Source organism: Anguilla rostrata, chromosome 17, assembly GCF_018555375.3.
Source record: "Anguilla rostrata isolate EN2019 chromosome 17, ASM1855537v3, whole genome shotgun sequence".
Taxonomy (NCBI): domain Eukaryota; kingdom Metazoa; phylum Chordata; class Actinopteri; order Anguilliformes; family Anguillidae; genus Anguilla; species Anguilla rostrata.
In genome coordinates, this window is record NC_057949.1 from 2,961,991 (window position 1) to 2,986,390 (window position 24,400).

General features: G+C 45.8%; 2 protein-coding genes, 1 long non-coding RNA gene and 3 other non-coding genes across 10 annotated transcripts in view; 3 read left to right on the forward strand and 3 right to left on the reverse strand.

Annotated features, from left to right (window-relative positions):
• Window positions 1–5,160: 5,160 nt before the first annotated feature.
• Window positions 5,161–24,400, forward strand: part of LOC135243513 (plexin domain-containing protein 1-like) — a 52,375-nt gene continuing 33,135 nt past the window's right edge. The window contains exon 1 of the mRNA XM_064315397.1: window positions 5,161–5,739. Within this exon, the coding sequence (XP_064171467.1) occupies window positions 5,628–5,739 (112 nt within the window). The 5' untranslated portion in view covers window positions 5,161–5,627. The remainder of the gene's footprint in view (window positions 5,740–24,400) is intronic.
• On the reverse strand, window positions 7,096–7,167 carry trnac-gca (transfer RNA cysteine (anticodon GCA)). The gene has a single exon. It is a non-coding gene; the product is annotated as a tRNA-Cys (tRNA).
• LOC135243514 (uncharacterized) lies at window positions 7,770–12,948 on the forward strand. Of its 2 annotated transcripts, XR_010326671.1 has the most exons (4): window positions 7,770–7,945; window positions 8,247–8,356; window positions 8,584–8,686; window positions 12,493–12,948. It is a non-coding gene; the product is annotated as an uncharacterized LOC135243514 (long non-coding RNA). The 2 variants fall into 2 exon arrangements; XR_010326670.1 differs by lacking the exon at window positions 8,247–8,356 and having other exon boundaries at window positions 7,788–7,945.
• Window positions 9,008–9,079, reverse strand: trnac-gca (transfer RNA cysteine (anticodon GCA)). The gene has a single exon. It is a non-coding gene; the product is annotated as a tRNA-Cys (tRNA).
• LOC135243640 (ubiquitin carboxyl-terminal hydrolase 37-like) lies at window positions 13,476–21,622 on the forward strand. Of its 4 annotated transcripts, none has more exons than XR_010326717.1 (11): window positions 13,476–14,212; window positions 14,316–14,405; window positions 14,694–14,825; window positions 14,942–15,065; window positions 15,227–15,372; window positions 15,721–15,820; window positions 15,967–16,046; window positions 16,151–16,359; window positions 17,205–17,340; window positions 17,444–20,784; window positions 20,871–21,622. XR_010326717.1 is itself a non-coding variant. In XM_064315609.1 (10 exons), the coding sequence occupies exons 1-10, from the start codon at window positions 13,860–13,862 to the stop codon at window positions 17,463–17,465; spliced, it is 1,392 nt and encodes a 463-aa protein (XP_064171679.1). In that variant the 5' UTR covers window positions 13,476–13,859; the 3' UTR covers window positions 17,466–21,622. The 4 variants fall into 4 exon arrangements, 1 of the variants encoding a protein (XP_064171679.1); XR_010326716.1 differs by having other exon boundaries at window positions 17,444–17,541; window positions 20,667–21,622; XR_010326718.1 differs by lacking the exons at window positions 17,444–20,784; window positions 20,871–21,622 and adding an exon at window positions 17,061–17,115 and having other exon boundaries at window positions 17,205–17,341.
• trnac-gca (transfer RNA cysteine (anticodon GCA)) lies at window positions 22,780–22,851 on the reverse strand. The gene has a single exon. It is a non-coding gene; the product is annotated as a tRNA-Cys (tRNA).

Below are 24,400 nucleotides of genomic sequence, written 5' to 3' on the forward strand. Positions count from 1 at the left end.
CTTTCCAGATCCATTTAACCCGTGTGGTTCCTCTTCTGCGTCTTTGCTCCAAACATCAGGAATTTTGGACCAGTGTTTCGTGATTGGATACATTCTAAAGCAAGGTAGGCACCACACGATCCCACTGTAGGCATTGGCCTTGCGTTTGTAATTCTGGAAATGTGGAAAGTTGTTTTGGTGGATATGTGTGTTTTGTTTTACCTCTTCTGCGTGGCAGGTGTTGTTAGATGTAAGGAGGTGTGCTTTGCACTTGTCACATTAATATCCATAATGATGCAATTAAATACAATTTTGCAGTGTCAGCGTTGCTTCAGTTTGAATTGATTTTCTCCCCAGACACAGGTGTTGCCTCATTGTATGTTAGTGATGGTGTAATGTTCCCTAGCCACCAGCAGAGGTCAGTGTTGATGAGGTGTTCATCAAAGCAGTGCTATGATGCTGACTGATGGAACTGATGCTTTCCCAAAGGTCCAGGCTTCACAGAGAATTACAGATGAACCTGAGCTGATCTGTGTTGAGAAAAGGAAGGAGGTGGACAGGGGAAGGAGAGAGGGAGAGAACATTGAGTGCTTACAGTTCAAAGTTGACACTGAAGATTTCTACAATGTCTGGGTGTCTGTCTGGCTATCACAAACTTTTCTAAAGCAGATCTAATTAAGCAAAGGCGTTTCTTAGCCTGTTTTCAAAGAAAAATGTTAGGAGAGAAACCATGGCCTGTTTTCTTAATTAGCTCTTGCAGTTTTTTTCACTCTGACATTTAAATAAAAAAAGAACCCAAATGCCAATCCTAAATGATCTCATCCTGGATATTTAAACAGAGTAAGAGTGACCAAAAGGTCGTTTTGCCTTCATGTCTGAGCTTACTTTCTTTTCTTCCTTCCTGCAGTCTCACACCCTCTCTTTCTTTCATGATTGTTGCCTTTTCCTCACTCTATAAATTTGACTCCTACAGCTACCCATTTATGCAGCTGGATTACTGAAGCAGTTTGGCTTAAGATCTTAGCTCAAAGGTACAATGGCACCTTGGAACTGAAACCTTTAATCTCAGAGCTGCATGTCCCATTCCATAACTGTTATGCTTCACTGCTGCTGATGTCTCTGCCTCTCCCCCTCCATCTCTGTTTTAACCTCTACCCCGTCTCTCACTCCATCTCTGTTTTAACCACTACCTCAGTCTCTCTCTCCATCTGTTTTAGCCTCTACCTCTGTCTCTCCCTCCATCTCTATTTTAACCACTACCTCAGTCTCTCTCTAACTCTGTTTTAGTCTCTACCTCAGTCTCTCTCTAACTCTGTTTTAGCCTGTACCCCTGTCTCTCTCTAACTCTGTTTTAGTCTCTACCCCTGTCTCTATCTTTAGGCAGGCAGGGAGCCAGGCTCCAGTGGTCATTGTGACCACAGCTGAGTGGAACGGGCCAGCGTGTGTGTGGGTTGGGAAATGGCTGCCAGGGTGTGGCTCAGCGGCAGGGCTGTGAGAGGCGGCACAGAGGAACGAGAGGGTCACAGATACTCTCAAAGCGCGCCACGAGCAGGACACTGCACCCCTGAATCAGCCAGAACCCCACGGCCAGATCATAATCATGAGCGCGGTTACCCTCGTACGCATCGTCAGTATGGCGGAAGAATGTTGCCTCTCCAAAAAAACGGAATTTTCAGGAATAGCAGAAAGATACTCCCTTTGCATTTAGCAGCAAAGAATACTAGTTAAGTCACATGGTGCTGTTAACCTACTTAATTAGTTTGAAAGTAAAGTCCAACGCGCTTCAGCCAAGTTTCCAGTGAAAAGGTCGTTTTTAGGTGCTCGACAGGCTCTGAGGAAGACGCCCGTCGAAACGTCAGTCACCCCCCTGCAATAAACGTGCACACCTTACAAGCGCTCCAGTATCTTACTTCGGGTAGTTTAAGTGCCCAGGTAAAAAGCCTTGCTTACGTATCTACTTAATTAGTTGTCAAGTTATGAAACACTGGCTATGAACCACCGCATCATGGTTCCACCACAGCTCTATGAAGCACCACAGGTCTTTATAAAATGAAGACAGGCTGTGCGTGAGCCTTCCTGGATGGGAGCTGTGCACTCCTGACCAGGCACACGTTTTACTCCGTGTCATGACCAACAGCTTTCGTTGCCTTTCTCCCACGCGCGCTGTACTGAAAGCAGACAGACTTGTGCCAGTTTGCCTTGCCCGCACTGGAACGGGTTGCGCACAGATGGTCAGCGGGAAACAGTTAGGGGGGAGCAGAGGACAGTGGAGTCCAACCCAGAGCTCTTAAAAAGCATTTATCGGACTAATAAATCAAGTTTTGCGTGAACCATAAAAACGCAAACAAACACAGTGTGACATATTTTGATGAAGTTGCATAATGCACCCAGACACTGATTTCATTTTATTGGTCAAACTCAAATGATGTCAGAAGCCCAGTGCTTCTCAGCCCACAGTGTCAGGAAAGCTGAGTTACAGTTTGCGGGGGTTGGTTCCCTGAAATCGGACTGATTCCTGCAAAAGTTTGCTATCATTACGCTACGGGTCATAGATCGAGTTAACTTGAATTTCTCCCTTCAGTTGGAGCTCATGGTTCACCGAAGGGAGTGACCACAGATTCTGAGCAGCGTACTTCCCTGGAAGTTAGGCAGGCTTATTTTACCTCAGAGTGTCAATCTGGCTGGACTCATAGTGCTGTCTGGTTATGGGCAGCCCGGTCAGGTTTGCTCTGCCATAAGGTTATGAGCCTAACAAGCGAAGCTACCACCACAGTGTCAAGACTGCCAACATCTCCTGATTGTTTGGTTTATCCAGTTGTGATGCCCCCTGCTTATCCAACCCGCTCTGTACACAGGGATAGACAGCGTTTGAAAAATGCATTTGCATGTATGTATTTTATAGACCTGTACCTCAAGACCTACACTTCCACCATTTTGTACCATTGTAGTTTATAGATACAATCAATTGTCAGGTATTTTGTAAGAAAACATGTTTAACACACATACATGCGTGCAGGCACACACACAGCTTGATCCCAGAGGACAAGACACATACATATGCAAGCAAACACACATAGTTCACTTGCACAAACACAGACACCAACACGTGCACTCATACGTACACCCACACACAAATACAGTTTGACACATGCATAAACACACACACACAACAGAAATGTTCAGAGAAAGGTCAAATTGGTTCAGTGTGTGTGTGTGTGTGTGTGTGTGCGTGCACGCATGTGGCTGTGTGTGTGTCTGTATGTGTGTGCGTGTTGTGTGTAGTCGCAGATGTGGGAGAGCTCATCCAGAGATCAAGCCCTCAGGGTGATTTTAAAGGTCAAACTCGCTGCAGTGAACTGTCTCTGTCTTTATTTGTGTGCAGCCCCAGTACAGAATGGGAGACAGTGAGCAATCGCTTGTGTGTTCACACATCCGCTCATGTCAAATAAGGGCCATCACAAGGAGAGGGAAAGGACGTATCAGCGGAGGCCTTTACAAGAGCAGCGTTCGTGTGAACCTGAACGCAGCCACGCTCGCATACCTCCATCTTCTTGCAGTTTGTTACAACATTGAAATGATTTTGAATTGGCAGTGTGCTCCAATTCAATTCGGGATCTGTTTGGGAAATGACAGGAAATGCATTCTCTCTGATGACCCTTACAGACGGAAGGGTCTGCAGACTTTCCTTTCACTCGGCTCCTGTTTTTCATCACTTACGCGTTTCCACTACTGTCAGAGAAGACGGGAGCGTCGTCTGCGTGAAACTGACTCCATTTTGAGCGCGCCAAAGGGAGAATGTTTGAAATAAAGTCATAACTCTGTGTGCTCGTTCGTTTCTGAGAGAGATAGAGGGAGTGGGACTAAGCGAAAGACAATAATTCTGTGCGTGTGTATATATGTGCATATATGTGTGTATCACAGAGATAAATTAGCTATGTGCGTATAATATGCATGCAGTGAGAGAGACATGGTGTGGGTGTACATGTGTGCGTGTTTGTGAGAAAGATAAATTAATAACTCCGTGTATATTTGCATACAGTGAAAAAGAGGAATAAATAATAATTCTGTGTGTCTGTTGGATGTGTGTGGGGGGGTGGGGGGGGATGGGTGTGAGCACACATCTGCTGGAGAGTACACCTGGGTTTGGGAGTCTTGCCATTCACCCTAAAAAAAGCAGCCGCAGGAGATCCCGCACGCTCGTTCCAATGTATGTGTCGATGCAGCGGAAGGGCTAAATGGGTGTGACCTGTCATTTGCCATCACTGTGGGGATCGGCCCTGCCGGTGCCTGCAAGTCACATACTTTTGCATTGGCTGCACACGCGGTCCCTCCCGCACGCAAATACCAGCTTTGTGCCCTGAATCTTAAATACAGCACTTAAATTACAGTCCACCCAGCTGAACCTTCCGCATCGCGCTTCCCAAGCTGGACAGTCTGCATCCGTGCCGACTGCTTGCCACTGCATGAAAAACCGAGTTTCTGAAAAATATCCAAGCTGTTACACTTCAGGGAAATTTGGGGTGCGGCAGTTGTGAGTGGTAGTTTCCCCCTATGTCAACACGTGTATTTCCAGAAACTTCTGTGATCGGGGATTTCTGGACTTGGATATTCCCAATTAATCCACGGAGTCTGCCCACACTGAAATTTCACAACGTGCCCTGGGATGTCGAGGGCCTGGACAAGAACGCCTCCGTGCACAAAATCATGCCCGTTTGTGACACAGAGCTGTGGTTTCCAACACTGATGCTGCAGGAAAGGTGTCTGCTCTTGGATTTGTGTTTCACCCGTGAAATACCGAACTGAATCACAGGGAGGCACAACGTGGATTTAATGCAGACCTGTAATGAGAGAACCCATACATACATAATTGTTAGGTTACACATACCTCTCTAAGGAGATATGATGAGAGAGGTGTAGTGAGAGAGAGAGAGAGAGAGAGAGAGAGAGAGAGGCACAAGCGATGCCAGAGGAAGAACTCGAAAATGAAAATGAAAGAGAAGGAGATGGAAAGAACAGTTCTAGCCTCTTTGACATCGATGCCTCATCGGTTGTTCTGTTCCTCATGTTACATTACTATGGCAACAACAGAACAGCACTGAGGGGGGAAAGAGTGTGTGCGTGAGAGAGAGAGAGAGATGGATAGAGGGAGAATGGGACCATAAATACGGGAGGAGCTCTCTGTTTAAAGTGTGAAGTGAGAGAAGAGGAGGAGAGAGAGAGAGACAGAGAGAGAGAGCGTGCACGGGACCGTGTTTAAAGTGTGAAGTGGGAGAAGAGGAGGAGAGAGAGAGACAGGCAGAGAGTCAGAGAGTGTGCACAGGACCGTGTTTAAAGTGCGAAGAGAGGGAAGAGGAGGAGGAGAGAGAGACAGACAGAGAGAGAGTGTGCACAGGACCGTGTTTAAAGTGTGAAGTGAGAGAAGAGGAGGAGGAGGAGAGAGAGAGACAGAGAGAGAGTGTGCACGGGACCGTGTTTAAAGTGTGAAGTGAGTGAAGAGGAGGAGGAGAGAGAGACAGACAGAGAGAGAGAGCGTGCACGGGACCGTGTTTAAAGTGTGAAGTGAGTGAAGAGGAGGAGGAGAGAGAGAGACAGAGAGAGAGAGAGAGCGTGCACAGGACCGTGTTTAAAGTGCCAAGAGAGGGAAGAGGATGAGAGAGGGAAGTGCCGCTGCCTGGCTGCCGAACATGTGTCTGCCAGCTCTGCTTATCGTCTGCCTCTCCCAGGCGGAGTTGGGGAGAGTTTGGGCACGGGAGCAAACGGGTAAGGACTCTCCTTCTCTCTCTCTACCTCCCCTCCTCTCCTTTCCATCTCCTGTCTCCCTCTATCTTCCTCTCTTCCCGCTCTCTCTGCCCCTCCGGTCTGCTCCATCTCCCCGCGCTCCTCTCCTGCAGGATCAGCGGATCCGGGGGGCTCCGTCGCACCCTTCAGCCTGTCACTCGTCTCCGTCACGTGACTCGGCCCAAGTCCCGCCCCCCCCTCCTGTGTTAAGAGATGCTACCGCGTGATTAGCCAATCAGAAAACCTGGGTGGTGCGGGTTAATCTTCTGTCACCTTGTGTTAACTTGAGTCACCTGTCTGGTCGCTGTCGGGTCAGCGTCGGAGCAATGTCAAGCCAGCAGCTTTTGTGCTTTCGCGTTTTCTGGGTCTGCATATCCGGAAGTTTCCGTCAGAGAAGAAGTTGACCAGGTTGCCGCGAGGTCGTGCTATCCTATGCAGTACTGTCAGGTTTATATTGGTCGGGGATTGAACTCATTGCGGTCAGTGCTGTAGCGTATAGTGGAATTCCCGTCTTCGCTGCTCTCAAAGTCTTAATAAGCTGGCACAGCACACATCTGCCGTAGATTACTTGTGCTCATGGTTTGTTTTTAGTTTTTCGACCGGCTCAGTTTCTTGCTGTTTTAGAAGGTTTTTGGAATCGGAGGAGATTTTGGGGAGGATCTGGTTCTGCGGTGCTGTTGGGTGTTTAATCCTCCAAGGGGATGACCTAATCAGCATCGCCGTAGGAACACCGTTCCTCTGCCGGCAGGCGTGTGTGAGTCAGAGCTACGGCCCCACTGAGGGGAGCGTGTTTTTTTTGGCGCTGGTGCTTGTTTTGCTGCTGGCCTCCTGGACCCCCCTGCGGGGACCTCAGGACCACTGCTCTGTGTCCAGTGCGTGTGATCTGCATGGGGAGCGCCCGTATCGACAGAGCCATTCGTCTTTCCACCTGTGGGTGGCATAGAATTAACATTGCCGGAGATGGGCTGCATGCTGACTGCAGGGTGATAAGTGTGTGTGTGTGTGTGTTTTTGGTGTGTGTGTATGTGTTTGTGTGTGTATGTGCATGCATGTGTGTTCATACGCGTGCGTGTCTGTGTGTGTGTGCTTGCATGTGGGTCCCCATCTTCGTAAAACTTAACTGAAGAACTGATAGGCTGCAACATCACTACCACACACAGGAGGGCACATGACTCTACAAGTTCTGGATCATTTGAAACATGATATCATCCAATTGGCTATTATCCTTTGTAGGAATGATAGCTCCGACCACTATAAAGGGAAGCCCCATGGTTATCAACTTGAACAGCAGCTGGTGTTCTCCAATGAGTGGAAGCCTTGGTTGAAAACAATGTTTGCAGGGGGCACCCAGATTTGAACTGAGGACCTCTTGATCTGCAGTCAAATGCTCTACCACTGAGCTATACCCCCTTGCCTTGCTCGCCCACTAACTTTTGGGAATCAGAAGTCAATACCGGAAATGGACTTTTGTGATCAACATTAACTTTGTGAGTGTGACTTGATTGTAATGTGAATCTAAATTTATGGAGGGTGGGGGGCGATTTTCACCTAGATTGTATGTTTCCACGCGTCAAAAAAGTTAATGTTTGTGCGAGATTATACAGTGTCCTCTTGTGGCGAAATTTTATACGGTCTATGGGCGAAATTGACCCTTTTCAAGCCCTCCCAAGTTCCGGTCCTATATTTGCCGCCAATTACGGAGGCTGCAGTTCGACCAACAATGTACTTGTAGGTCAACCGTTTTAGACCAGCGTTAGATCAGTTCACACTACATGCGCCTAACTAACGAAATGCTTCCAGGTAATGCTCTTTGTGCGCCCACCTCCTTGGGTCATAACGGTGTATACTGGTCCACTTCTCTCCCGATGTCACGTTAAGTAGGCTAGCTAGGCTAGCTGTACTGTATCGTGCTCTGCAGTCAAGGTTGCCAGGTGCCTCTTTCATTCTTCTGTCATTGAGTTAAAATGTATGGGTATGTAACAGGGGAAGTTTTATTAGTGTTAACGTTAGCTAACGATGGTTATTGTCAGCATCCTTCCCGCCGAGTTACTGTCAATGATGAATTTTGGTTGCACGAAACATTTATTATCCAAGATATCAGCGACTCCAGGATGCAGCCCCCAATCATTCTACATTTTGGAAATCAGAAATCAATACCAAAAATGGACTTTCATGGTCATCTTTAACTGTGAGTATACATTGATTGCAAAGTTGATGTGAATGTAAATACCTTCAATATGATATCTAGCAATGTTTTTGAAAGAAATGAACAAAAATCCAATTTTTCCAGATCCGTTACCTCAAACAACTGATTGTTAACTGAAACAATTTCCACTTGTGGAAAATATGTCGTTCAATACTAAGTAAAATGGTCATGAATTTCTTACGAAGTTGAAGGAATTTGATGGTAGCATAAATGTTTTCAACAACCTTATCTGAAGAATTGATGGGTTACAATTCACACAAAATATATATTTTTTCAACACAAGAAATTGCGCTGACATAATGGAGAATGGAGTAGCAGAACATAGAGGCACATCTTTGTTGAAAAGTTCTGGATTAAATGAACCGGTGTTGTGATATCATCTGTGCAGTGTTGGTAAGCTGATTGTTTTCTGTTTTAAACAATTTTCACTGAAAAATATCCAGATTTTAAAGAAGAGGTCGATTTTCACCTGTATTTTATGTTTCTGCATGTCAAAAAAGTTGTTCTTCTTTCTGTGAGATTATGTAAACAGCCTCTTGTGGCAAAACTGACCCTTTGCCAAGCATGTCCCAAGTCCCGCTCTTCTTAATTGCTGTTGCTAATTTTGCCCTAAACGCCAGAAATTGAAATCGCTAGAAGAAAATCAAGAGTCTTGGGGCCCACCTACGTCTGCTGATGTGTTCAACAAGGAGAACAATCTGCAGAACATCTCCTCTGGGACAGGTACGGTTGAATTGGTTGAAGAGTCTATTTGATTGCTAATTATGTTGATTTAATTAAGGTGGAGGGGAAAACCGTGAGATCAGTTTTTTTACTGTGGAAACCCGAAGATTGTTTTGAAAAGACAGGAATAAACATAACATAAAAATTGGCATCATGCCCAATGCAGTAATTTGTGAAGAAAATTAAAGAACCAAACAGCCCATGAGGTTATCATGTTGGCTGTGTTCCTTTGGCACAGCAACTAGACCTACGATGTTGGATAAACCCCTTGAATGTGTGATTGCATCAGGATCTCTCCAATGCTTGAAGACATTGTGACTAAGGGGGCACCTGGATTTGAACCAGGGACCTCTTGATCTGCAGTCAAATGCTCTACCACTGAGCTATACCCCCTTCCCTCTCAAACAAACTGGCACACACAGGAGGGCCGTAGAAATACATGTCAGACCCCTGAACTACATAACATGATGATCGCTGTTACTGGAGTTAAAAAATGTCACTTAATGAAAAACAATTTCCATCACACGCAATGGAATAACTTGTGACGCAGAACATATAAATGTAACTTCTATATGAGGGTTCTGGATATTTTCATGCAGTCTGTGGACCTCTGGAGCTGTGACAGCTACTGCACAACATTAGGTATCACCAATGACTGTCAAGGTATATCAGGACAGCATCTGGTTTTCTCCAATGTTTCGTTAAACGGTTTGTTATATAACAACACTTCACTGATCTGCAGTCAATCACTGAGCCATATGCCCAACCACTGCTGTCTGTGGAAATACAGGAAATTGGAAATCAATACTGTAATTCAACTTCATAATCATAAACAACAGCTTTGAAAGCGAGGTTCACAACTGATCATGAAGTTGATTTAATGTCAATCCCCTTTGCATTATACCTAGCAGTGTTCTGGAAGGAAATGAACAAGCTTCCAATGTTTTAAAATCAGTTAACACAGTGTACTAGTTATTATCTGAAACTGTTGAATGAAACAAAAACATTTGTGGAAAATGTCAAAACCAGTGAAAATGTCAACATGCTAAACCTGCAAAAATGTTTGAGGAAACAGATGGAAGAGCATCTGTCCTCAGCAGCCTTGTTAATATCTGCACCCCCTTTCCACAGCCTTCATGTTAATACTGGAAACTGGAAATCAGTAACAAATCAAATATTTGCAATGTGAGGATACATCAATTGTACACTTGTTAAAATCATAAATTGATAAATGGACTTTGATAATCAATTTACTGTGGTAACAGGTAATGTTTAATTAATTAAATAATTAGTTGATGGGTCTATTTTGTTTACAAAGCATGCTGATTTAATTAAGATGGTTGTGGCAATGAGGAGATCAAGTTTCACTGCTGTAGGCCTACTATGAAAATGGACTGGCAAGCAGTAACTCCGTCACTAAGATAATTGACTGTAATATGTAAATTAAAGTCCTAACACCTGGGTTTTCAACACAGGGTCCATGGACCCCTGAGGGTCCTAGAAGGTACTGTTGGGGATCCCTGGCCAGATTTGAAATGCAGTGACTATATATAATCCCAGATGTGTGGAAAATATTTAAAAATATAAAACCTTTTTATACATCTATATCCCTTTAAACTTATGATGGGGGGTTCCCTGGATTCCTTTAAACCTAAGTGGGGTTCCATGGACTATAAAATGCTGAAGTCTTAGCATTTGGAATTTTAAAGTTAAATTAAATCGATGAACCAGTCAGCTGATCGATTTTTTTTGTGTGTGTTTTGACAACGGCGACATTTCTGCTTTTTACAAGCTAATATTGTTATTGAACGTTTCTAGGGAACACAATGCGAGAATAGTCTACGTCATAGTAAATAACGTGTTCTTTTAAGGTTTCGTACTGTGATGTCACAACGATATCACAAACCTGCATGGTATATTCACACACATAATGCTGTTTATTCAGTTCTGATCACAACACAACTTGTTGAAGAGCTGCGATAATTTACGAAAATGAAGTATTCGTTGTTATGCTGTTGTCCGGTAAGTGTATAATGTATTATTTTTAAATATCCGTGTTAATCATCTTTATTTCCAATAGTATACTGGCTTATCAGGTGTCCTGAACCCTTCTTTTACATAGAATCTGGGCCTGCCACCTTTGGGCAGATATTGCCGTTTACATTACAATTAATTTGAATTAGAGAAAAAATAAATATATATATTTTAAATGGCAACACCAGAGATTGTGGACCGGAGGTAGCTGTAACCAGCTAGCTGGCGTAAATGACCGCTTGTTATATTTCCCAGTAAGCGCTGAGTTTTTATTTAAAATCATCCAGGCAAAACCACAACATGCGTCAAAAGTCACGGACTTGACATCACTGGTTTTGACTAGTCACGCTTCATAACTCAATAAATACTTTTTAAAACTTGTAAATACAACATCTTGTCATTCATAATGTTTTGAAACAATTACAGGACTGTTCTAAGGTAGTTGAATTAATGAACGTGGGCTATAGTCCTTTCATCAATATGAACCACGCAACAATTTTTATTTGTTGGGGGGGGTATGAAAATGTTTCACTCCTAATATGTTGCTACAATATAGTTGGTTATAGGGCCTAAGGAACTGGGATATGTTGTTATGTCATTACATTATTTAAGAAAATTAAATAATGAATCCAGAAGTCATTTCAGATTTATCTCCCTAGCTTGTCTTGCTTTTTTAAATGGTTTGGTCACACGGTAATGACAGTTTCTTTCTCCTCCCTCTGAAACTAGGTTAGAATACAAGCTTACACTATATGCTGGATTAGCTGTCCCTAACTAATTTTAAAATTCAACTGGTTTTAGGTAAATGTGGTCTCATGGGGGCATGCTTGTTATCCCAGCTAGCTAGGGCATGCTAGCCAATTATTGAATTATATTAAAGACAGCGACTGAACTATAAAAGCAATCATTTCACAAAGATAAGGAACAAAATGTGTGAATGTATGACTTAAGTACAGAACGTCTATTAACGTTATAGGTTACAGTAACCAGAACTGTAATTGAATATGGCCATTCATTGTGAAATTGGACCTTGAAAAGGGGCAGGGGATGTATTGTTAATTAAAAATCAAAAGAATAGCTTTGCTGTTCAACTGTTTTAGGGTGTTTGATTTTGTAGCGCATTGATTTTAGAACTTTTCAAAAGCCAAGGTGTCCCGTTATTGAAAATGAATACACACGGCTTGGACCATTCACAATCGAGCATTCAGCAAAGGAGTTGAATATTATTTTTTATTGCCCATGGTGTTCCCCTCATGTGTCAGTGGTTTCTCTCATAAATTGCTTTATATAAAATTGAATTGAGGTAAACATGGTTGAATATTATTTTTTATTGCCCATGGTGTTCCCCTCATGTGTCAGTGGTTTCTCTCATAAATTGCTTTATATAAAATTGAATTGAGGTAAACATTAAATTAAAATGCATTTATCAGAAAGTATTATTCACAAATGTCAGCCAGTGACCTTACAGCTCCTTTTGTAAACACCTTTGTCATCTTCTTGTAATTGAAAGACTTTGCAACCTGTGTGTTTTCTTGGAGTCTTGTTTTATCATTGAATTACTTAGGATATGATTTAACATAATAAAGAGTCACCTACAAATACTAATCACCTGGTTATGCATTTTTAGATATGATTCTACAGATATGCTAGTCAACAGAAGTTTGAGCTGCCAGTTTAACAACATTCAGTTGGCAATAGCAGTGCACCATGTTGTGGTGAGTTTCAGGGAAAGATAATAGGTCTGACAATTTTTCAAACACATATGTGCTCAGGTATTGGATGATGAGGAGAAAAAGACCAAAAAGAAAATATCACGGAAAAAGGGGAAGAAAGGACGAAAGGCCCAGTCAGGATCCCAGGAGCCAGTCCATTCCATCGACTGCCCAGAGGAGCCAGTCCATTTCACCGACTGCCTGAAGGAGCCAGTCCATTTCATCGACTGCCTGAAGGAGCCAGTCCATTTCATCGACTGCCCACAGGAGCCAGTCCATTTCACCGACTGCCCACAGGAGCCAGTCCATTTCATCGACTGCCCACAGGAGCCAGTCCATTTCACCGACTGCCCACAGGAACCAGTCCATTTCACCGACTGCCTGAAGGAGCCAGTCCATTCCATCGACTGCCCACAGGAGCCAGTCCATTTCATCGACTGCCTGAAGGAGCCAGTCAATTCCATCGACTGCGCAGAGGAGCCAGTCAATTCCATCGGCTGCCCAGAGGAGCCAGTCCATCTCGACTGCGAGGAGCCAGTCATTCCATGCCACGAGGAGCCAGTCAATTTCCATCGACTGCCCAGAGGAGCCAGTCGTCACTTCATTGCGAGGAGCAGTCAATTCCATCGACGTGGAGGAGCCAGTCAATTCTCATCGAGCATCGCCTGCAGAGGAGCCAGTCATCACTCTCGACTGCGCAGAGGAGCCAGTCAATTCCATCGGCTGCCCAGAGGAGCCAGTCGTCACTCTCGACTGTGCAGAGGAGCCAGTCAATTCCATCGACTGTGTGGAGGAGCCAGTCAATTCCATCGACTGCCCAGAGGAGCCAGTCGTCACTCTCGACTGTGCAGAGGAGCTAGTTCATTTCATCGGCTGCCCAGAGGAGCCAGTCGTCACTCTCGACTGCGCAGAGGAGCCAGTCAATTCCATCGACTGTGTGGAGGAGCCAGTCTTGGCAGAGGAGCCAGTCAATTCCTCGACTGTGGAGGAGCCAGTCAATTCCATCGACTGCCCAGGACCTCGTACTCTCGACTGGCAGAGGAGCCAGTCAATTCATCGGCTGCCCAGAGGAGCCAGTCGTCACTCTCGACTGCGCAGAGGAGCCAGTCAATTCCATCGACTGTGTGGAGGAGCCAGTCAATTCCATCGACTGCGCAGAGGAGCCAGTCAATTCCATCGACTGCGCAGGGAAGCCAGTCCTTTGCATTGATGGCACAGAAGAGCCAGTCCATTCTATCGACTGCTCAAAGGATTCAGTTGTTTCCATCAACTGTGCAGATGAACCAGCTCTGGCCTTGAGTGCTGCAGAGGCAGCTCATTCCATTGACTGCGTAGTGCCACCGTCCCTGACTGTTCATCCTACCAAACAGGAAGAAAAAGCAAAGACCAAGAAAAAGAAATGGTCTTTGAAGAAAAGAAAGAAAGGGATGAAGGCAAAGCCAGTGTCCCTGTCTGCCAACTGCTTAGAAGAGCCAGGACTGACCCTCACCTGTGCAGAGCAGGCATTACACCTTATCACTGACTGTCCAGAGGAGGCTTCGGCCCTGAACATAAACTGCTTTGGAGAGAAGCCTGTGGCTGTGGCCGCTGGCTGTATAGAGAAGCCTACCCTGTCCATTGGCTGTGTGGAGAAGCCTGCCCTGTCCATTGGCTGTGTGGAGAAGCCTGTCCTGTCCATTGCCTGTTTAGAGAAGCCTGCTGTGTCCATTTGCTGCAGAGGGAAGCCTGTGGTGTCCATTGACTCTGGAGACTATACACTTCACAACACAGAAAAGCAAAGGTAGTGTCTTCACTTCATTTTGCACTCATGTTTGATACTTGGACACTCAGTTGATAAGAACAAATTGAGCATGTTTATGCATTTCCTCATTTCTTTTCCATAGGCTGAAGTTCCAAAGCTTTAAGAAATTCCAGGCAGAAAACATCAGCCAGGCTGACACCCAGAAGAGCAGAATTGATCACACTGTCCTCGGGTAAGGAAGAGTTCTTGCAAACTTAACATTAATAAGGTTCTTCCTTGAGATACAGTTCTTAAGACACATTTCCTAAAGTTGCTGCTGGATTTTTGTGCCTTTCAATTCTGTATCGTTTCATTGTGAATTTTTTGATCTCCCCCTCCTTGTCTCTGAGACCCTTAATTTCAGCATCTGCTTGGAAAACATGTATTGAAAACATGAAATAAGCCTGTGTTTGTTGGAATGAATGATCTATTTTTACCTGATTTATGTACAAAGTAACGATGTCTTCGTGTCCCTTCATAGGTTCCCTAACATTGGAAACACCTGCTATATGAACGCGACTCTCCAGAGTCTCTTCAGTCTCCTAACTTTCACCCAGGACATCAAGAGAGAGGAGAGCTGCTGGAGACCAAATCTGACCACGCATTTACTGAAGTATGTAGAAATCTATCGTTACTGAAGGGCTCCACTGTGTATGCTCACTTCTGTACCAGTAATTGCCCAAATATCATGTCTCTCTGATTGTCTGTTGCCTCTGTTGCCCCCTGCAGGTGTCTAGCAGATCTGCACTCAGCGCGAGCCAGCCGCAGCAGTGAGCTGAAGATCTGCCTGCTGAAGACCCTGAAACGGTCCATCGCGTCGAACTTCAGCGACTTTTGGGGAGATGAGCAGCAGGTGAGAGAGAGAGGGCTCCTCCTCCTTAAGGATGCGGTGTGTTATGTAGAGTAAGGTTGGGCTCGTAAACCCAAATCTCCATGGGCAAGGGCCTGTGAACAGTGTTTATGAAGTCACTGTTGATGCCAGACACCTGCTCCTTCCCTCATGGCCTTCTGCAGGATGCCCATGAGTTCTTCAGCATTCTGCTGTCCCAGCTGAAAGAGGAGGGGGTTTCCCTGAGGACAAGGATGGGGCTGCATTCCTTCACGTGCGCCATCGAGGCTAATTTTGAATTCGAACTTCTGTCCACCCGAAAGTGCCTCAGGTGAGCTGATTCGCTTGCAGTCCCGTTAAACTCTGCCCATCTCCATTTTCTTTTGTCGTAGTTTCAATTAGCAGATTTGCGCCAATCATAAGTGAGGGGCGGGCCTAAAGAAAGTTGTGTAAACCTAAAGAAAGTGGCTTTTGAGTCAGGCCTGGTGGGTCAGTTCCATGTCAATGTTGTCAGCTCAGGAAATGATAGAATCCTCCAATTAAACAATAACAGGGTTTCTTTAATTTCACAAGTTCAGTTTCATTCAGTTTACTAAATGTAATTGACTACATCCCCAGCGCTGCCTGTGAATTTCTGTGTCATGTTAATTTCTGTGTCTCTGTGGTTCCCTCTCCAAAGTTGTGGGACAAAGGTGTGTAACACGGAGTCCTACAACTGTCTGTCTGTGGACTTAGTCCCAGGGGGTTCTGTACAGGACTGTTTGGCACTCTACTTCAAGGTAGGTGTCCACCTGGAGCGCCATCACTGAGAATGATTGAACATAAAAAGACTTAATCTGTCTGTGCACTCTGTGTTAAGTGTGTTACTGTGCTTTGTGGTCTTTGAGCTTTGTGTTGACTGTGTTACTGTGCTCTGTTGCCTCAGGGCTATGAGGTAGAGTGTCAGTGCCAGTGGTGCTGTGGGGAGTTGGCGTCTGTGGAGCAGACGCTACAGTCGGTGCCTCGGTAAGTGCAGCCTCCTCCCCTCTCTTTCAGTCTTTCAGTCTTACAGCGAATCAGGCCTGGCTAAATGTGTACCTGCTGGGCTAATGAAGGATTCCCCTGTGCAGAGTGCTGGTTGTGCAGCTGAAGCGGTTCAGCTTTAACTCCAGAGGGCACCTGGTGAAGCTGCACGATCGGCTCCACATCTCACCCCAGCTCAGCCTGCAGGCCCACAGCAGGGCCAATGTTCGCCTCCCAGGGATGCCCAAGACCCACCAGACCCACGGAGACTGCCTGGATACCTCCCCCTCACCAGGGGGTGCTGTCTGCTTTACAGGTAGTTTGTGTGTGAAAGCCATTCCTTCCCATTTTACCATCCGTAAAGTGGAAAACAAGTTAGGGCCGGAGTGTCTGACTGCTGCTGAAGCACTGTCTGCTGGGTTTTAGTGTGTTTCAGCACTGAAGTCCTTAATTAAAGTCATTGTTTTGCTACAAAGACCACACCTTTATTCTAAGGCCTGTACTGGCTGCTGGTTGAGGTCAAACCACAGAAACCTGCAGACACTGTGACTCTGCAGAACCTGTAACTCAGTGTTAAGCAACCCAGAGCTGAGTATCTGGTGAGTGTGTAGAATCTGTGGTAGCAATGACGAGGCAGGAGGCCTGACGGTGTTTCTGTTTTGTCTGGTTTCCACTGAAGCTGACAAGAAGAGTTCTGTGGAGGGCAGTCCACCCAACAGAGTAGATCAGGACAGCTATGCTGTGGTGAGAAGAAAGAGACAGAGTGGAAAAAGGGGGGGTGGGGAGAGTATTGTACAAAATAATTTAAAAGCAGGCAACATCCAGGCCGTAAGTCTCGGGTCGCTAGGCAGGTTTTTACTGCTGAACCAGGTCTTTAACACTAGCTTTCCCTCCTGTGCTTGAATTATATAATACTGATGGATAATACTGGTGGTCTGGGATGGGCTGAGCATGGGATGGGGTGGGGGTTGCGGGTGTACCTCTACTGACTGCAGTTCTGTACCTTCTGCCTCCTAGAATGAGTACAAGATCACGAGCGTGCTCTCTCATATTGGATCAAATATGCAACATGGTAGGATACTCTGAAGGCACAAACCCCACATGCACATGTGCCTGGGTGCTATATCCTCAGTCTGATCATCCATTCATTTAATCCTGCAGGCCATTACATCTGCGAAAGCACTGACGGCAACACAAACTGGCTGTCGTTTGATGATGAGAGAGTGAAGCAGATGGACCAGAGATCCGTGCTGCGGCAGAGAGCAAACTCTGCCTATCTACTGTTTTACGAGTACAGGTAAGAGCTCATCCATAATGATAGCCCTGATGTTCTGTGAGTGTGATACAGGTACAAGTACTGCTGTATGAACATGTTGTGACCGGGCTGATGTCTGTTGTAGGGGTGCTGGTGGAGAGAGGTGAACCCCAGACCAGGGCCAGCCTCTAGTGAGACCACTCAGACCACTCTGCCTCTAAAAGAGAGGACAGCCATTTCCGGGTATGTTGTCCATTGCTTATGCTGTTGTTTGAAATGTATGTTATGAGCATTGTGGGAAAACGACATATAGAGATAAGGTTACAAAAGAGTACGTGCCAGGCTTTGTTGAATTCTGGGTGCAGACGAACTATGATCCATCAAAGCCAGGTTCAACCCGTGGCACCGATGTAAGCATTGTGAGTGTCGAGGTGTGTACATGGGGATATTTACAGTTACCCAGCTGCGCCAGTGGAAATTTAGTACAGGGTCAAAATGTGTAGAGTAAAGGCTGTGACTAGCTCCTGCCTGTCGCACCCCCTCTTATTAGGCACGGATTAGCTGGGGTTCGCTCTTGTACTGAACAGATTCTAATGATCAAGGCACGTCATTTTTGGCACGTACGCTACGTTAATTATACGGGGTGTTGGGAATTAAATCCGTTTGGACCTCTGTCTACCATCCTAAAAGTAATGGCACGGTATAATAGTTTAATAGAAAAAATGAGCTTCTATACATCTTGCAATGCCTCACAGTCATCCATTGGTACCCAGCCTTCCTCAGGTGTTTTGAACCTACAATACTCTCCAGCTGGTGGGTTATCAGTGATGACTAAGTCGCTGCCCATCTTCTCCTGGCTTCTGGCTCACCTCCTCCATCCAATTCCAGAACCAATAGGTGGCTCTTTCTGCTTCCTCCCCACATCCATGAGCTGCTGATCGTCTTTCCCTTCTTCTCAATCCTATGGCGGTCAGGAGACTCTGAGTGGATTGAGTGGGGAGTCTCCTGCATCCCACCTTCACTGGGAATGACTGAGCCTGCCAGATGTTGTCCATGCACTCCTGCACCAGATCTTGATATCTGGTTTCCTCTCTGAGGCCTCTGCACAGCCCTCCTCCTATTGTGCAGTCAGCGCTCCTAGGATGATCTTTCTCGGGTCTGTCGAACACATGACTCCATCTGGACTCAGGGTCGTTGACAGGGCCGCATCAGGGACCTGAAGCTTTCCTCCCAGGTCCATTCTCCGCTCCCATCCTTGATCTGACTGCTAAAGGTTGGCTTTGCTGTATTCAGGGCTAAGGAACTGGCTCCTTGCTTGACTGAGGTGTTAGCACGCGTTGGCTTTGCGTTGAGCTTGGAGTTTTCTTCTTTCCTGCTCCACGGTGGCTGCAAGCCCCTCTTGGTTCCCCTCTTTCCAGAGTTTACACAGTGGGCCTTTGTTCATTCCCCACCTGTGCAAATTCACTGGGGATTGCCTCAGTCGAGCCCCTCTATTGTACGCACAATTTTGCCGTTCCTGTGTCTGTAGGAAATTCTTCCATGACAATTGTCCCGGTGTGTGGAGTTTCATTCACTCATGAAGGACATACTGAAACTCAGATTTACTATTGCATGGACCTTTCTCCCAGCTTTCTTTACCTAGGTTCAGAGCACGGCAAGGTTGGCTGCTGATTCGGACTCTGCATTATAAATTTACGGTGATGGTACACAGAGGTCTTGATGAATTTAATGTTGAATAACATGTGCAATTCACATAGTATGCATGACATAAACAACGTGCCTTGATAAAATCTTTTTCAAAATTCCCACCCAGGAGATTAGTTGAAACAGTGCTACTACACAAAGGCACAACTTGCGTATTCCACCAAAACTTAACACCAACCATCCCCCTGTGCCCTTCTGTCTGCTAGCTGAATGAGGTCCATTCCCACTCAAATGGAATCTCCATCAATGTAATGTGTGATCAGTGTGTCCAAAGGCACTCTTTTATTGTCCACAGCGTTAACTAGTTGATATTTGTGACAAGACACAAATGACCGCTGCACCTTCCCATGAAGGTCTGACTAATAGAATTGGATTTCAGAATCTGTCGAGAGGCGCTTGAGGCTTTTCCCTCCCCTTGGTAGTGCTGAAAAAACCTGCATCACCACTAAGCACATCGCACAGCACATGTCCCTTTCTGTTGTGAATACACCCTTACACACCCCTTCAGCAAAATAGCAAACTCTGGCTAAACCGTGCCTAATAAGAGGGTACAACAGGCACAAGCTAACCACAGTCTCTACGCTATGCATATTTCCCTGTGTCTAGTTTCCATTGGCACCACTGGGTAATCATGAATATCCCTGTGCACACACCTTATGTGCACCCAAAATGCAATCCCCAATGCCCCTGGCTGAATTAGGCTTTGAGGAACATGGTATGTCTGAATCCAGAATCCAACATAGCTTCATGCGTACCCCCTTGGTACCCTTACCCTTATCCAGTACGACCCCTCCTGACTGGGACAGTGTCAGCGAGACAAACCGCTTGCCCCACCTCCGTCAGGGGGCAGTCCCTGTACTCGTGGCCAGGCCACCCGTACAACCAGCAGTCCTGCCCAACTGCGTGAGGAGGCCTGTGTGAGTTTAACCCTGCAGCCGCTGGTACTGGGTTCTGTGGGGGACGGAGCAGTTGGGGTAAAGTGGAGTAGGGAAAGTAGCGGACATGACCCTGGCTACCGATGAGGGGTCCTCCCGGCGATCTCCTCTGGACTGCTGAAACAGGTCGGGAGGCACGCCCATGTTGCCAAGTACACCTCCGCACCCTCCGAGGAAGTCACTCGTGCACGGCATTCGAAAGTCAGTGTATCTGGGCTGTCGATGGGGATGGGACGGCTGCAGCTGGCCGGCTGGGTCTGCCTGCAGCAGCATCCTCTGCCTGCCCCCGTGCCAGCTCAGAGAGGGCGCTGGTCTGCCTCTCCTGTAAAGCTGCGAGTTGGCTCAGGGGCTCAAACCATTACATTACATTTATTTGGCAGATGCTTTTATCCAAAGCGACGTACAAAAGTGCATTTGATGGCCATGGACAACTACAAAACACAGGTTAAATGACATGCATGCCTTTCAAACCCCAGTCTCACTGCATGCAGAACAGATAAAGGTTAGCGCTGATTATTTTATTGCCTCCAGCTGCAACTGCAGGCCTACTTAACTTGAACTCCCCTGCCATGCACCTGCAGCTAACTCTATGCCCACACCCCTTCTTCATACCCATGTGAAAGGTTGGAGTCCTTAGAGGGAGTCGGTACAATTGTGTGGTTATGTCCCAGTGCTTTTTTTTTGCTTTGTGTTTCGTTGCCGCCGCGTTTGTTTCCGTCTCCCCTATAGGTGGAGTTGATGATGTCACAGCCCTGCTGCGGAAATGCAGATCCAAAGATTTGTCAAGAGACTGTAACCACACCCCTCCGCCACACACATTTGAAAGGTTTGAGTCCTTAGAAGCTGAGTAAGTACGTTTGTGTTTTGTTACGTCCCAGTGTTTTTGTGCTTTGTGTTCTGCTGCTGCCGCGTTTGTCTCTGTCTCCCCTACAGGCAGAGACGATGACATCACGGCCCTGTTGCAGAGACGCGGATCCGAAGATGAGCTGAAGAGAGGAAGCACGTCATCGCCTGGCAACCAGACTGAGGAATGCCTGTTGCTGAGGACACTGGGACCATCATGGAGCAGCGTTAGTAGAAAGATGCCGGACTATATGTTGATTATGTGCATCTTTTTACATTAGTCTACAGTTTCAGTCTACTGCCTACAGTCCACGCTGTCTATTGTCTGCAATCTGCTAATCTTGATATCACCATCTTTGTTTACAGTCTTTTCCAAAACGTGTTGAAATCGCTAATAGGCTAGTAGCTTTTTAGTTATCGAATGTTATTTTAGATAAGAGTGCAGGTTTTAAGGATAGTCAGTGATTACCCCAGTTTCTACCTCGGAACATCTGCAAGGAATTGGCGGGCTGACTTGTAGAAAAGAGGACCATCTTCAAATCTGGCGTGGGTTGCATCTGCCTGCCTGGTGAGATCCTGCACCCTGCGCTGAGTCTGTATGCTTAGAACAAAAGTTACATAAGTTAGATCTAAATCTGCTTTGCTGTATAAAATTGCTGTATATTCTTGCCTTTTTTATATCACTTTGTGTTAAACTAGGTCTTCTTTTGGCTTGTGATTATTGTTGAGTTTGCTTTGTGTTACATCCAATAGCGTACACCTGGTTATTGTCATGCATGTGGATTTCAAGTCGAAGCAGTGTACTGTACATATCTGTGAAATAAAGAGAGATGTATTTTGGATATTTTGTGGCTGCGTCGTGCTTTGTGGTGTCCTCTCTCTAAAATCATGTTTCCCTGTTACCTCTGTAAGACTGTGTTGCTTGTGTAGGTTACACTTAGGATTTGGTTTTTTAAATGGAGACCCACAAGGCCCTCACCAAAGGAAGGTGATTCTGTTATTCAGGGTTAACATCATCTTTGCCATCATTGCCAACTGTTGGTCCACTGGCATTTTGCAAATTGGTACAATAGCAGTCCACTAAAGTCAGGACCTTCCAAAGTCTGTTTCCTTCTCAACTGCCCACCACAGCTGCCGGCAAAGTGCTGGGGGACCAACAGCTATGCTGACAGCCGGCCACTAGGTGGCACTGCATGTTTGCTGACTGCGTTACCTGACCTGTGTCCTATACTTCAGAAAGCAGTTCTCCTCTATTCTCCCATTTTCAAATGGGCATGTGAAAATAAGAGCAAGTTAACATGCTGGAGCTGCTTATGGTGGGAGGGTTTGTTTTTCACTAGAGAGGCTGATTCTGTTCTCCTTAGACTGGATTTCTCCAGGTGCTCTCCTCCAGGTGCTGTCAATACCTGTCATTTCACTTGAAGCCATTTTGTCACACTGTCTCTTGACTGCTGTCACCTGTCACTCACTGCAGATGGGACAAACACATCTCTCACTCAGAGGGCCTTGAAGTCAATGTAGCATCCAACTGTTGTCTATAAGGATTTAAAGGGCTTTCCACACTGGATTAGCAGTGCTTTGAGTTGGTGTGTTGAGGGAAAGACTACTCTCTGACATCATCAAAGAAAATAATGTCACCTGGGTCTGAATGACCCATATGCGAACACACAAGCATTACTGCAATGTGTGTGCATCCACTTGTGACTGATGCAGGTAATGTAGCTGCAAGGCCTCTCTGCCTCACAATGTTGCCCTTTCCGTTGTCTTGACAGTGATTTTCCGATTGGTTAATACGCCAATGATGACATCATCCATTTCACAAACTCACTACTGTCCACATTCGGACAAACAAGCATCTTTAATCCTTTATTTGGTATGTTCTGGTTTGCTGTATTAGCGTAGTGGTGGGGTGAAGGACTGTGGGGGTCTATCAGTCTTAATTTTAATAATGCGTTTCTCACAAGCTGATAATTCTGATTGGCAAAATCTGAAAAAAAGCAGGGGGCACCTGGATTTGAACCAGGGACCTCTTGATCTGCAGTCAAATGCTCTACCACTGAGCTATACCCCCATTCATTACATGAGTTTCAGCCGCGAATCTTAATCCGTGTCATTCTGTTCTATCTGTCACTTTCCATTAGCCGTGGGTATCTGCTACAAAAGGAAGGGATTTTCTCCTTTTCTTTTGATGATAAGAACCCAGGCTGGAGTGAAGCATATTCATTTCTGGCCCTGTGGAGGGACACAATGAGCAGTAATAGCAAGGCTTGATCGCGGGCTGGAAACTCAGGGTGAAAACGCCTCAAGCACAATGTTGTCCGACGACCCTGCGTGAACATTCGGCGAGAAGCGCTTCGCATTAATGTCGGGATGCTGGAGGCAACGAGAAGGACAAATAACACGAGATAGAGTCACTTATTTACACAGCCTCAGGGTCAGCATCCATCCATCTGATGGCTGTGAAAGAAGGGCTATGGAAAGAAAGGGAGCGCGTGCAGAGAAAGAGAGAAATAATGAGAGAGGGAGACTGAGATGCAGTGAGATGCAGGAGGAGGTTTTGTATGGAGTGGGCGGATATGACTGCATATTCATGAAAGCTCTGCGAGTGATCAGATCGCTCAGGTGCGGGGGTAGGTCAGCGCTCAGTCATGTCTGTTCAGTCTCTGAGATCTGGCACACAGCGATGTCACTGAGCACGTGCGAGTTCACACAGCTTTCCAGATCCGATTAACCCGTGTAGTTCCTCTTCTGCTTCTTTGCTCCAAACATGAGGAATCTTGGACCAGTGTTTTGTGACTGGATACATTCTAAAGCAAGGTAGGCACCACAGGATCCCACTGTAGGCATTGTCCTTGTGTTTGTAATTCTGGAAATGTGGAAAGTTGTTTTGGTGGATATGTGTGTTTTGTTTTACCTCTTCTGTGTGTCAGGTGTTGTTAGATGTAAGGAGGTGTGCTTTACACTTGTCACATTAATATCCATGATGATGCAATTAAATACAGTTTTGCAGTGTCAGTGTTGCTTCAGTTTGAATTGATTTTCTCCCCAGACACAGGTGTTGCCTCATTGTATGTTAGTGGTGGTGTAATGTTCCCTAGCCACCAGCAGAGGTCAGTGTTGATGAGGTGTTCATCAAAGCAGTGCTACTGATGCTGACTGATGGAACTGATGCTTTCCCAAAGGTCCAGGCTTCACAGAGAATTACAGATGAACCTGAGCTGATCTGTGTTGAGAAAAGGAAGGAGGTGGACAGGGGAAGGACAGAGGGAGGGAACGTTGAGTGCTTACAGTTCAAAGTTGACACTGAAGTTTTCTACAATGTCTGGGTGTCTGTCTATCACAAACTTTTCTAAAGCAGATCTAATTAAGCAAAGGCATTTCTTAGTCTGTTTTCAAAGAAATATTTTAGGAAAGAAACCACAGCCTGTTTTCTTAATTAGCTCTTGCAGTTTTTTTCACTCTGACATTTAAATAAAAAAAGAACCCAAATGCCAATCCTAAATGATCTCATCCTGGATATTTAAACAGAGTAAGAGTGACCAAAAGGTCATTTTGCCTGTCATTTATGTCTGAGCTCACTTTCTTTTCTTCCTTCCTGCAGTCTCACACCCTTTCTTTCA